This window comes from Mirounga angustirostris, unplaced genomic scaffold, assembly GCF_029215605.1.
Source record: "Mirounga angustirostris isolate CCGP_5_RB_7025 unplaced genomic scaffold, mMirAng1.0.hap1 SCAF_11, whole genome shotgun sequence".
Taxonomy (NCBI): Eukaryota; Metazoa; Chordata; class Mammalia; order Carnivora; family Phocidae; genus Mirounga; species Mirounga angustirostris.
Window position 1 is genome coordinate 111,004,738 of NW_026991719.1, and position 14,037 is coordinate 111,018,774.

Below are 14,037 nucleotides of genomic sequence, written 5' to 3' on the forward strand. Positions count from 1 at the left end.
TAGCAACACAAAGCTACCTAGACAGCCTTAGCTCTGAATGAGAAGCCTGCCAATATCAGAACCCCAGTTAAGAGACACCAAAGTGGGCAGGCGGAACGAGCAAGAGGCACCTAGCCACAGTGGCCTGGCCTAGGAAGCCTCTTCATCCCTGAGGGTCTGAGACTCCCCTTTCCCACTGAGAGGCACTCTGGCTTGTGTAAATACCTTCCTCACCCTCAGGCGATACCAGCAGGGACATATGGGAGCCCTAGCAGTACCACATAAACCAAGGAAACCACAATACCACCACAAAGGCTCTGAAAATTAAACTGTCACTAGAGGGGCGCCTGGGTGGCTCAGTCATTAAGCGTCTGCCTTCGGCTCAGGTCATGATCCCAGGGTCCTGGGATCGAGCCCCGCATTGGGCTCTCTGCTCAGCGGGAAGCCTGCTTCTCCCTCTCCCACTCCCCCTGCTTGTGTTCCTGTTCTTGTTGTGTCTCTCTCTGTCAAATAAATAAATAAAATCTTTAAAAAAAATAAAAAATAAAAAAATAAACTGTCACTAGAAGTATAACCCACGAAAGTAGGAAAGAACTATGTGCTAAACTAAAACAGGGTGACTGTTAAATTAAAATATTTAAAAAGGACCCAGACTCTTCTAAAATACTAGACAAAATATCAGGATACAATCAAAAATCATCCGTCAGGCCATGAAACAAAAAAAAAATCACAACTGGAGTGGAAAAAAGCAATCTAATAAAAATGGCATCAGACTGGAAGAAAAGACAACAGGAAGGGCGCCTGGGTGGCTCAGTCGTTGGGCGTCTGCCTTCAGCTCGGGTCATGGTCCCAGGGTCCTGGGACTGAGCCCCGCATCGGGCTCCCTGCTCGGCGGGAAGCCTGCTTCTCCCTCTCCCTCAGTCTGCCACTCCCCCTGCTCGTGCTCTCTCTCTCTCTGACAAATAAATAAATAAAATCTTTTAAAAAAAAGAAAACAAGAAAGAAAATCAAATTCCAGGGGTGGCTAGCCGGCTCAGTCAGTGGAGCAGGTGACTCTTGATCTCAGGGTCGTGAGTTCAAGCCCCACATTGGGTGTAGAGATGACTAAAAAATAGAATTTGTAATAAATAAATAAATAAGAAAAAAAAGAAAATGAAATTACAATATATCAAAATATGTGGAATGCAACTAAAGAAGTGCTCAGAGGACAAGGTACAGCCCTAAGTGCTTACAATAGAAAAGGGGGAAGGTCTCAAATCAATAATCTAGTTTCTACTTCAATAAACCAGAGTAAAAAGCAAAATAAACCCAAAGCAAGTTAAAGAAAGGAAATAATAAAGCTCAGAGCAAAAGTCACAACTGAACAAAAAGCTTGTTCTTCAAAAAAATTAATAAAATTGATAAACCTCTATCACAACTGACAAAAATAAAAGGAGGGAAAATCCAAATCACCAGTATCAGGAAGGAAATTGGATACATCCCTACACATCCTGCAGCAACTAAAAGGATGGTAAGAGGGGCACCTGGGTGGCTCAGCCCGTTCATTTGACTCTTAATTTCGGCTCAGGTCATGACCTCAGGATCTTGAGATCAAGCCCTGCTTCAGGCTCTGCACTCAGCAGGCAGTCTGCTTCTCTCCCTTTCCCTCTCTCTCTGCCCCTCCCCCTGCTCACACACTCTCTAAAAAATAAATAAATCTTTAAAAAAGTAATAAAAATAAATAAAAGGATGATAAGATAATACTATAAGCAACCTTATGTTCATGACTTTTAAAAGTTAGGAAAAAATGGACCAATTCTTCAAAACCACAAACTAACAGAATTCAACCAACATGAAATAGATCATCTGAATAGCACTATCACCATTAAACAAATTGAATTCATAGTTTAAAAGCAAGTTAAAGAAAGGAAATAATAAAGCTCAGAGCAAAAGTCACAACTGAACAAAAATCCAAGTCCATATGGTGAGACTGCAGGATTCTACTAAATATTTAAAGAATTAACACCAATTTTACACACTCTCTTCCAGAAAGGAGGAGGAAATACTACCCAACTCATTTTATAAGGCCAGTATTACCCTGATAGCAAAATCATATAAAGACAATACTAAAAAAGAAAACTGCTGGGGTGCCTCGTGGCTCAGGTGGTTAAGCAGCTGACTCTGGATTTTGGCTCAGGTCATGGTCCCAGAGTCCTGGGATTGAGCCCAATGTCAGGCTCTGCGCTCAGCAGGGAGTCTGCTTGGGGATCCTCTCTCCCTCTGTCCCTCCCCTCCCACCCTTGCTCATGCACCCATGTGCATGCTCTCTCTCTCTCTCTCTAAAATAAATAAATCGTTTTTTAAAAAAGAAAACTACAGACTAACATCTCCCATGAACTTAAATGTAGAAATACTCAACAACATACTGGCAAATAATGTAACCATATGTAAGAATTATACACCAGGATCAAGAAAGATTTACTGCAAGTATGCAAGGCTGATTCAACATTTGAAATCAATCAACGTAACGTACCATATCAACAAGCTTTGAAGATCATACACCTATCAAAAGACACAGGAAAGTGTTTCACAAATTCCATATCCATTCATGATAAGAACACTAAGTTAGGAATTATATTGACTCGGTAATAGAGTATCAACAATAAAAAAACCATACTAACGTAAATAGGTAATGGTGAAAAACTTAACGTTTTCACGACAAAATTGGGACAAGGTAAGGATGTCTGCTCTTTCCACTCTTATTCAACATAGCAGGAAGTTGGAGCTACTGCAGTTACGGCATTAAAAAGAAATTAAAAGGCAGTGCAGATAATGTGATTATCTATGTGTAAAAATCTCAAGGAATCTACAAAAAAACCTCTTGGAAATAATAAGTGAGTTAGTAGGATCACAGAATACAAGATCAAAATACAAAATCAGGGGCGCCTGGGTAGCGGCTCAGTCGTTAAGCGTCTGCCTTCGGCTCAGGTCATGATCCCAGGGTCCTGGGATCGAGTCCCACATCGGGCTCCCTGCTCAGCGGGAAGCCTGCTTCTCCCTCTCCTACTCCCCCTGCTTGTGTTCCCTTTCTCGCTATATCTCTCTCTGCCAAATAAATAAATAAAATCTTAAAAAAAAAAAAATACAAAATCAGTGGCATTCCTATGTAAAAAAACAATGAACACACAGAAACCAAAATTAAAAATAGTACCATTTACAAATGTTCCAGTGAAAATGAAATGCTTTGGCCTATATTTAGCAAAACACAGAGAGGATCTGTACACTGAAAATTACAAAAAGTTGATGAAAGAAATTAAAGAAGACCTAAATAAATAGACACACACTGTGTTCATTGATCAAAAAAATCAACATAGTAAAGACATCAATCCTCCTCAAACTAATACATAGGTTTAATGTCCTATCTAGCAAAATCCCAATAAAGTTTCTTGTAGACATAGATAAGCTTACTCTAAAATGGACATGGAAAGGCACAGGCCCTAGAAGAGCTAAAATAAAATTTTATCTTACAGAAAAGAATAAAGTGGGAAGAATCGGTCTACTTGACAGATAGTAAGGCTTTGATATTACAAAGCTACAGCAATCAAGACAGTGCAATATTGGCACAAACACAGAGCTCGATGGAGCAGAAGAGATGCACACAAATATACCCAACTACTCTTTGACAGAAGTGCAAAAACAATTCAGTGGAGAGGGCGCCTGGGTGGCTCAGTCGGTTAAGCGTCTGCCTGCCTTTGGTTCAGCTCATGATCCCAGGGTCCTGGAATGGAGTCCCCAGTTGGGCTCCTTGCTCAGCAGGGAGCTTGCTTCTCCCTCTGCCTCTGTTCCTCCCCCTGCTCCTGCGAGCTCTCTCTCTCTCAAATAAATAAAATCTTTAAAAAAACAAAAACAATTCAATGGAGGAAGGACAGCCTTTTCAAGAAATGGAGCTGAAGCAATTGGCTCTCCATAGGCCAAAAAATGAACCTCATCCTAAACTTCACACCTCATATAATAATTAACCCAAAATGGATCACGGACTTAAATACAAGACTATAAAACTTTTAGGAAAAAATAGCAGAAAATTTTAGGGATCTAGGGTTAGTCCAAGTTCTAGCCTTGACACCAAAAATACAATGTATAAAAGGAAAAAATGAAAAATTGGCCCTCATCAAAATGAAAACCTTTTACTCTGTGGAAGCCCACAGGAAGAGGATTAAAAAGACAATATACAGACTTGGAGAAACTATTTGCAATCGACATATTCGACAAAGCGCTAAAATCTATAATATGTAAGAAACTCTCAAAGAGTGCCTGGATGGCTCAGTTGGTTAAGCGACTGCCTTCAGCTCAGGTCATGGTCCCGGAGTCCTGGGATCGAGTCCCACATCGGGCTTCCAGCTCAGCGGGAAGTCTGCTTCTCCTCTGACCCTCTCCCCTCTCATGCTGTTTCTCTCTCTCTCTCTCTCTCAAATAAATAAATAAATAAAATCTTTATAAAGAAACTCTCAAAACTCAACAGTTAAAAAACAATCCAGGGCACCTGGGTGGCTCAGTTGGTTAGGCGACTGCCTTAGGCTCAGGTCATGATCCTGGAGTCCCGGGATCGAGTCCCTCATCGGGCTCCCTGCTCAGCAGGGAGTCTGCTTCTCCCTCTGACCCTCCCCCCATCTCATGCTCTATCTCATTCTCTCTCTCAAATAAATAAATAAAATCTTTAAAAAAAAAAAAAACAATCCAGTTAAGATGTGGGTGAAAGATATTTCACTGACAAGAAAATAGAGACGGCAAATAAGCGCATGAAAAGCTATAAAACATCACTGGCCATTAGGGAAACGCAAATCCAAATCACAACGTGGTAACACTACACGCCGATCCGAATGGCAAACATAAAATGGAGATAATATAAACACTGGCAAGGACATGGAGAAACTGGACCACTCATCCTTTGCTGCTGGGAATGTGGAATGGTACAGTCACTGTGGAAAACAGTTTGGCAAGTGTTCAGGAAATTAAACATGTAACTGCCATATGAACCAGCAACTGTACCCTTTAGGCATTTATTCCAGAGAAATGAAAACTTATCTCTACAAAAAATCCTGCACACAAATGCTCCTGATAGCTTCATTCACACTAGCCCAAAACTGAAGACAGCAAAGACCTCTTTTCAGTGGTGAATGGTTACACAAACTGTGGTCTCTCAACATCAGGGCATGCTACTCAGTATTAAAACAAACAAACAAACAAACAAACAACTATTGATACACACAACAATTCAGATCAATCTCCAAGGAATTATTCTGAATGAAAAAAGTTAATGCCAAAGGGTTACACATTTTACGGTTCTATTCATGTAACACTTTTGAAACGGCAAAATATCAGAAATGTAGAGCAGATCAGGGGTTGGCATGGGTCGGTGACGGGGTGAGGTATAGCGGACATGTGTGTGATGATAAAAGGGCAACAAGAAAGGTCCTTGCAGTAATATAACTGTCCAGTATCTTGCCTGCAGAGGTGAACATGCAAACCTACACTTGCAATAAAACTTTACAGAACTAGGGGCCCCTGGGTGGCTCAGTCGGTTAAGCCTCAGACTCTTGATTTCGGCTCAGGTCATGATCTCAGGGTCGTGAGATTGAGCCCTGCGTCGTGCTCCCCACTCAGTGGGGAGTCGGCTGGAGAATCTTTCCCTCCGCCCCTCCCCCGGCACACACTCTCTCTCTCTCGTCCTAAAATAAATAAATCTTAAAAAAAAAAACTTTACTGAACTAATTACACACACAGACAAATAAAATGGAAAATATGAAGGTCAGAAGACTGTATCAATATCAATATCCTGGTTGTGACATTATATGATACTTTTTGCAAAAGTTATCATTGAGGGAAACTGGGTAACGTGTAGACCGGTTCTCTTTGTATGATACTTTAAATTTCCATGTGAATCTACAGTTATCTCAAGAAGAAGTTCAGTAAGAAAAACCCAGGAGTAGAATCTTGGAGTGTTAATCCCCTGTAAAGGTCCTCATTAAGGAACATTTCTCTTCTTCCCGTGTATATACTTACCTGTAGGAGACTCTCCAAGACTGTCCTTGAACTCTTGGGGACCTTGGACCTATGGTTCTCTTCCTTGTTCTAAGCAGATTACTTCAGGTTTAGGGGCTAACAACAATGCTCTGAGTATAAAACCTTGAGGTCGTGGGCTGCCATCCTAATTCCAGACTCTTTTTCAGGAAGAGTGAATGACTCTTTCATTTACTCCGAATGTTTAAACGGGCAGAATCTTAGATTCAGCACCTTCTTTCTAGTCTACAGTGATTGTGGGTGGAGACGCAAGGAGGAAGGGGAGAAGGAAGCCTCAGGGGGGCACGTGGAATGGGAATCCAGTGTTACTGAAGCAGACAGGGTCAGGGACGACGGCAGCTTAGACGAGGCTGGTAAGAGCAGCAGACGGGGAGACATGCTGGTAAGTCAGGATCTATTCTGAATCATCTGGATATGCCTGGCCTTTCCCCCACACCATCAAGGTGAGACCCAAACAGCTACTGGAACACGGGGACTCTCCCACAGAAGATCGTCTTCCATAAACTGCGGCCAGATTACTCAACGTCTACACAAAGGAAAGGAAGAATCTTTACCTAGAGAGATGACAGTCTCATAGTTCTCCTGCATTACATCATTGTAAAGGATCTTCTGAGTAGGGTCCAGTAACTTCCATTCTTCCTCAGAAAAGGACACTGCCACATCTTCAAATGTCAACAGGCTCTAAAGAAGAGAATGGGTTTCAGTTCAGTACTTGCCACCACAGAAGCCTTCCTATCACTCATCTCTGAACTACACAGCAGGCCAGTCGCCGAAGAAGAGTATTAAGATTCGGGGGGGGGGGGGGGGGGGGGGAGGAGTAAGATGGCAGAAAAGGAAAAAGCCCGAAATCAGTAAACAGCGTGCGAGGGGCCTGGTCCCCACCGTGCCCAGCCTAGTCGCCTAGAGGTGAACATCCGGGGCTAACGTGCCTCAGAGCACCTGCCGAGCACTGTGGGTCATGGGCAGCAAAGAAAAGCACAGACAAGGCCAGGTGCAGGCTGCCTGAAAAAGCTGGGAAGTACAGCTCACCTGGAACTCAGGCAAGATGAGCTCAGATGCCATCTTCCAGTTTGGGGGGCTTTTCTGCTCAGAAAAGGCTAGAATCTGTTGAGCAGGCACAGCTGTGGATGGAAAAGAGCCAGAGAAAATGTCTCTTTTTTGTGTTTACAAATACCCTGAGCTGATTTCTAGAACACGGAACCTCAGGAGTCCTTCAGTAAGGATAGCTCACCTTCACAAGTGTATGTGTGGTGCCAGAGGTGGTCTTCTCATTGGAAATGAGAACCAAGTATCTACCACTCCAAAGAACTGGTTCCCCAGCTGGCTGTTTCCCCCCAGATTTCGTGAGAGAAATTAATGAAAGGAAATCCATTATTTTTTTTTTCCTCTCATAAAATAGTTTACCAGGCTAGGCAAGAACTAGAGGTGACTGAAAATGAAAGACTCAGGTCCTCCAGTGTAGCTGTTTCTGTCTTTTTTTTTCCCCCCCGGGGCACAATTCTCTCCCCCTTCTGCCATGACAACCCATGTCTGATCCCAGTTTCTTCTCTAACATAGAAGGGTGATGACCCCACCTGTCCCTAGTCCATCTTCTCTCCAGTTTCTAAGGAGCAAGGTCCATGGTGTGAATACCAGGGTTCTCTGGTTTGGACATGTGTGCACCCCAGGCTGATCCTCACCTTCACCCACCATTGGCCTATTGTCCTCGCACGTCAGAGACATCCTAACAACTGGCAAGGCTGGGCACCTGGAACATTCCCATGACATTCCAGCTGAACCGATTCCTATCACGGCGCCCAGAAGAGAATTATTATGAAGCTCCTCACCTCTTTCATATACAGGCTGGGTTTCTTTGTGAGTATTCCAGCCCAGCTGTTCCTGTAGTACCCGGTATGTATTCCAACATTCTTTCTGGAACATACCCATTGGTTGGGGCTCTGCTGGCTTCCACTTAAAGCCTGGGGCCACTGCTGTTCCTCCCAAGGGCACTGCCTCCTTTCCCAGCTCATGGATTGTGACCTAGAAATAATCCCCATCCTCATTAGCACAGAACTTTTCGTTTGGGGGTGGTGGTGGAGGGATGAACAAGAGTAGAGCCCGGATTTGGGAAGTTGTGACATTCAAGGAAGTAATAAAAAAAACTAAAGAGATATTGTGCCACCATTTCCCCCACAAAGAACCATACACATCATCTGGGGCAATCAGCCACAGCTCAGGCCACTGGCAGGGTGGGGGCATGCTGCATCCTGTCATGGTGCCCTCACTGGCTTGCACTCTTGCCTTGGACCCTTGCCTAAGGGCATTTTTAACTTCTCAGTTTTCGCTAAAACAGAAGGAGTTGAATAAAAAAAAAAGATTCCCAGGGACGCCTGGGTGGCTCAGTCGGTTAAGCACCTGCCTTCCGCTTAGGTCATGATCCCAGGGTCCTGGGATCGAGCCCTGCTTCGGGCTCCCTGCTCAGCAGGGGAGTCTGCCTCTCCCTCTGCCGCTCCCCCTGCTTGAGCTCTCTCTGACAAATAAATAAAATCTTTAAAAAACATAAAAATAAAAAAAGATCCCCAGTCAGTCAGATTTTCCAATCCTTCCACAGCCAGGGAAAGATTTCATGGAGAAAGGGGACGCAGCGGAGGAAAAACTGGAGGAAAGTTTGGACTCTCACTTCCTTCTATGTGATTCCATTGTAGTAAAACGCCAAAAACATACCCTGCCCTGTCCTCCTCAAAGTGGGCTCCTGAGGAAAGGAAGGGTGCTGCCATCTCCCAAGGGCATACCCTGGTTCCCCACTTCCCAGCAAGGCCAAGGGCAGACCACTAAGGGAGGGCAATGGAGGCTCTTTTCTTCTGGCCCAGAGATAGGCGCTCCCACTAGAGAGGGCCCTACCCCTCTTGGCACCCTGATTCTGTCCACTCCCCTCTTGGCAGTTTTCTTCTTTCCGTATCCTTGCTTCCTTTTTTCTTTCCATTTCTTCTCCTTGTAGTCTACCCAAAGTTGTCTGATTAATACTTCTGTTTGCTGCCCTCTCTCTCTTTTGATCTCTAAGTGCTGTGCATTTTTTTTTCAGATTGCGCCCCCCCCCTTCCCCAACTCTGCCTTGCCTTTTATTTCTCTGTTTCTGAGAACTCAAGTCCTCTCTTCCTTGGCCACGCCAGCTGAGGCCCACCACCCCCAGTTTGCCCTGGCCCGAAAGAGGGCAAAATGCATTTCTCTTTTCCAAGGGCCAAGAAAGATGGCCAGGGACTCTGAAACCTGTCATCCAGTACGGCTGCACATCTGTGGCTTCAGATCCTGCCTGGCTGTCCCCAAGGAATGACAGAAGCGTGACCTACTCCACCTTGTTCCTCCACTGCCCCTCCCCACCCAGCCTGGATAATTCTACCTTTACCCTATTTCATTGTCCACAGAAAGGATCTCCTCACCTCATCACTTATTCCATCAGGTTCTCTCTGAAAGCGCTCTACCAGGGCCACAGCCTCTCTGATGCTCTGTGGACGGTACTTCCGCACCCAGTTCTGGGTCTCCCTGGGTAGAATAGTCAGGAACTGCTCTAGCACCAGCAGTTCCAAGATCTGCTCTTTCGAGTGGATTTCTGGCCTCAGCCACTGGTGGCATAATTCCTGAAGTTGGCTGACAGCCTCAAGTGGTCCAGGCGCTTCGTGATAATAGAAGCTCCGAAAGTGCTGGCGAGCGCTCTCAGGACCAAGACTGTCCGTTTGTGGGCTGGATTTCTTACTCTCACTGGAGCTCTCTTTCAGAGACCCCTCCGTCCCCCACAAAGCCTCCATGTGTGGGTACAAGCATGCATTCACCTCCAGATGTCTCATCATCATTTGCTCTAGGAACAGTTTTACTCCTATGTGTGACATCGTCCTGGTGCCACCTTTGACAACTGAGGCCTTGTCAGGTTTGGTATAAAACCAATGAGTGGATCTTCTCCCCAAGGGCACTGAGGGAGGGGAGAAAAAAAGTACATGTCAAGAAGAAAGCCACATGACACATATTTACTTGCTATTTATAGTTATCAGAGAAGAATGAACAGAAAAGAACCTGTCCAGTCGACCCTTTAAAATCAACTGCCAATCAGGCTCCCTGCTCAGCAGGGAGTCTGCTTCTCCCTCATCCTCCCCCATCTCATGCTCTCTCTCTCTGTCTCATTCTCTCTCTCAAATAAATAAATAAAATCTTAAAAATAAATAAAAATAAATAAAATAAAATAAAATCAACTGCCAAGTATTAGGACACTCACGATGACAGATTACTTCAGGACCTATACTTCTTTTTGTCACTCAGCTTTGAAACAAAGCACAGCTCAGAGAAGACAAATGTCAACTGATAACTTTCCTTTTTTTTTTTTCTTAAAGGTCGAGGAAAAGGTGGTGGATGAAAAAACTGTCGCCCACTCGCTAGAAGGAGCTTTGAGAATATCCAATATTTAATCTGCGTGCCTCCTGTCCCATCTTCACAAATAGGGCATGTCTGAGTTTCTCTAAATTTTAACAGATCTCGCCGTCTTTTGTCTTTAGTTAGGGGGAAACAACTACTTGCCCCTTCATCCTCTTAAGAAGACTGAAACCTTTACTTCATGGAACATTTGATAGTCTCCTTTCCATTGTATTAATACTCGCAGGAGAACTGAGGCAACCACATCAGAAAACAAGTAAAGCAATTAGGGAAAAAAGTAACCTTATCCCTCTCAGCAAATACCCCCCAACTGGGCAACCAGATGTCAACATTTTGCGGGGGGGGGGGGGTACATTTTGGGAAGATTTTCAAGGGCACGGTGCAGATTTGTACCTGTGTATTAACTTTTTGCTTACTTTACTGGAAAGACAAGTTGGCCTTGCTTACCAAATACAACGTCAGCTTGTAAAAAATGAAAGAGAAAGGGTGATCATTGAGGGTCTTCTGAGACAGGAAGGGTCCTAGTAAAGGTAACCCTTCTCCTGACTTTACACTTCCTCAGGGGCACACAGATCTTTAAGTAAGGCTAAGGGTGGCCTTGAGAGGCTGCTTTCCCGAGGTATTCCAGCACAAACGGCAACAAAGTTCTTTTGAGGATGCCACGGGTATTCAGAGAAATGCCTGGTTCCTTGCAGCCTAGGCCGGCTCAGGAGGTATGCGGGCGCCTCCTCTATTTCCATGTGGGCAGAAGCTAACGCCTTTGAAGCTGAAAGGCCCCTTTCTCCGGCGACCGGACCATCAGCCAGCGGAAACGGGGGAGTTTCGCCGGGTGCAGCGGGAGACACTGCTGCCCCCCCGCCCGCCGGCCCCCCGCGAATCCGCGACGCTTCCGGGCACTCCGCGGGCGGCCGGCCCCCGAAGGTGCCCGGGCAGCGTCCCCGGGCCGCACGTGCACCTGGGGGACAAAGGGGTTGCGGGCGGAGGCTGCACGGGGCGCTCGGAGCCCGCGCACCCGCCCGCCCGCGCCGCCGCGGGAGGCCGCCGGCTCCGCCCCCCGCCCCGCTCACCGCCCCGGGGGGCCGCCAGTGGCACGTGCGGCCCGCAGCGCCGGGGGCGCGCGCCACCAAATCCCGGGGGCGACGCGGCTTCTCCATTACCTCCGCCCAGCCCCGGCCTCCGCGGGCGCCACTTCCCTCTTCCTCGACTCGGCAGCAACGTCGCCACGCCTCCCCGCCGACCTGAGGAGCAAGCGCCCGGTTCCCGCGCCTCTGCGGGCCCGGCGAGGGCAGCTCCGAGCGCGGGAGCGCGGGGACGGGGGGGAGGCTTGGAGGACCGGTCCCCCACCTGATCCCTCTAGCTCCCCGAGACCGTACCCCGACTCGCCATTTTGGGGTCGCGGTCTGTGGACCTGGCCCAACCGGAAAAGAAAGAATGCGCTTCCGGCGGCTTCGTGACAGCCACGCCCAGCCCTCTCCGTCTCTCTACCTGTGGCGTCTGGGCGCAGCCCGGCGGGAGCCGTGCCGCAGCTCCTCTGCGTCCCGGGGACGCGGCCTTCTGCTCCGGCGCAGGCCGGGACGCGAACACGCCCTCCCCCAGGCCCCCTGGAGGCCCAGGGGAGCCCCGGAAGCCTCTAGTCGCCTGGGGGGCATGTAGCCCACCGACTCCAGGTGCCGCGATCTTGTGGCCCTGACTTGCCAAGTGCAGATCGTTCGGGTCGCGTTCTGGCCCTTTCTACCGGGAACCCCCCAGTGAGGGCCGCCGCCCCTGAAAGTCGCCACTAGACTTGTCCCGAGCCTCCTGAGTTGTAGGACGTGACGTCCTCAGGGTCACAAGGATCGCCAGTGGCAGTTTTTAGACAAGAGTTGAGGTCTCTTGCTGCTATATCCCTTGCTTTTTCTTTTTTTTTTTTTTAAGATTTTATTTATTTATTTGATAGAGACACAGCTAGAGAGGGAACACAAACGGGGAGTGGGAGAGGGAGAAGCAGACTCCCCGCCGAACAGGGAGCCCGATGCGGGACTCGATCCCGGGACTCCAGGATCATGACCTGAGCCGAAGGCAGACGCTTAACGACTGAGCCACTCAGGCGCCCCTCCCTTGCTTTTTCTACTGCACTATGCCTCCCTGTGAGACAAGAACCTTGTTTCATCGCGTAACTCCTGTAATGCTCAGCAGAGTCTTCTGGATAAGTCATCTTTCTAGGAACCTGAGTATCTTGGGTTGTCAGCGTCTCCAAATTATCGGTGTTTACCTACTGTTGAGCCATTTGGATGAAAACTGTCCCTATGAATCAAAAGAGGAGAAACTGTGTGGCTCAGTAGGGCAGTGGGGGCGAAACTGACATGTTTCGGAAGTCCGTGCAAGAAACTACCCAGCAAGCAGAAAAGAGACCTGCTAGGCCTACGAGAAAAATAAACAGAGCACCTATCTGACTTTTTACATGCAAAAGCCGAGGAGACGCAAGTTAAGGTCAGTCTTCATTTGAAAAACACAGCTGTGGGCGCCTGCGTGGCTCAGTTGGTTAAGCGACTGCCTTCGGCTCAGGTCATGATCCTGGAGTCCCGGGATCAAGTCCCGCATCGGGCTCCCTGCTCGGCGGGGAGTCTGCTTCTCCCTCTCCCACTCCCCGTTTGTGTTCCCTCTCTCGCTGTGTCTTTCTCTGTCAAATAAATAAATAAAATCTTTAAAAAAAAGAAAAAGAAAAAGAAAAACACAGCTGCCCAAAAGCAAGCAAAAAGATGATGAGGGAGCAGAAGCTGAAGACTAAGCATAAGCTGACACCCTGCAACCTCCCCCAAACCCCCACTCTCAGTGGGACACGTGTGACATTCTTCCAGGGATCCCCCCACTACCTTAATGTTAATACCTTGCTAGAGGGGAAAAAACATTAACTTGACAATGGCAAGACCTCTGGTATCTTGTCGGTATCTAGGAGGTCGGTCATCTTTAGCATATGGAAGTTCTTTTGAAACCTCCCTTTTCCTTACTTTCCCCAACTCCTGAGTATAAAATCACCACTCAAGAACCCGGTTCAGCAGCTCTTTCTGCCCACAGGTCCTGTCCCCATGCTTTAGTAAACCACCATTTTTGCACCAAAGAGGTCTCAAGAATTCTTTCTTGGTCGTGGGCTCCGGACCTCACTCCACCAAACCTCACCTATACTCCAAAACTCCATCAAAGACAGTGCATTATCTGTGATATGTAACCCTAGTAAAGATGTTTACCTCACCGGAGAAAGGCTTTCAGAATCTTCCTTTCAAACCTCTGTTCCTGAGGTTAGGCATTTTTCAACCTAATGTTTTTTGACAATGAAGAAGTCAAGGCATTGTTACTTCTGAACAGTTCCTGGGCTTATCCTTCAATTGAATCACTAACCACCGGAGTAGTTAGATCAAAGGCATTTTCTATTTCTTTCTTTCTTTTTTTTTTTTTTTAATCTTACGGTTTTTTACACCATGTGAAGTTTATATATTAATCTGCATGAAGTTATTCCTTGTAATTGTCTTCAATAGAAATTATCTGTAGATTAAACAGTTAACCATTTAGAATGAATATAGAAATAAGTATAATGCTCTCTTCAGATTACTATGGTTTATATGCTTT

General features: G+C 46.6%; 1 protein-coding gene across 10 annotated transcripts in view; it reads right to left on the reverse strand.

The window, feature by feature from the left end:
* The window catches only part of ZNF75D (zinc finger protein 75D), a 52,166-nt gene extending 39,975 nt beyond the window's left edge, over window positions 1–12,191 (reverse strand). For 5 of the 10 annotated variants that reach the window (XM_064574599.1, XM_064574600.1, XM_064574598.1 and 2 more), the window contains exons 1-5: window positions 11,592–11,872; window positions 9,453–9,979; window positions 7,863–8,055; window positions 7,066–7,157; window positions 6,591–6,717 (exon numbers count right to left, since the gene is read on the reverse strand). In XM_064574599.1, the coding sequence (XP_064430669.1) occupies window positions 6,591–6,717; window positions 7,066–7,157; window positions 7,863–8,055; window positions 9,453–9,899 (859 nt within the window). In that variant the 5' untranslated portion in view covers window positions 9,900–9,979; window positions 11,592–11,872. Of the gene's footprint in view, window positions 1–6,590; window positions 6,718–7,065; window positions 7,158–7,862; window positions 8,056–9,452; window positions 9,980–11,591; window positions 11,873–11,919 lie in introns of those variants that run through there. The other 5 variants (XM_064574602.1, XM_064574601.1, XM_064574596.1 and 2 more) reach the window with 5 other exon arrangements.
* Window positions 12,192–14,037: the final 1,846 nt, after the last annotated feature.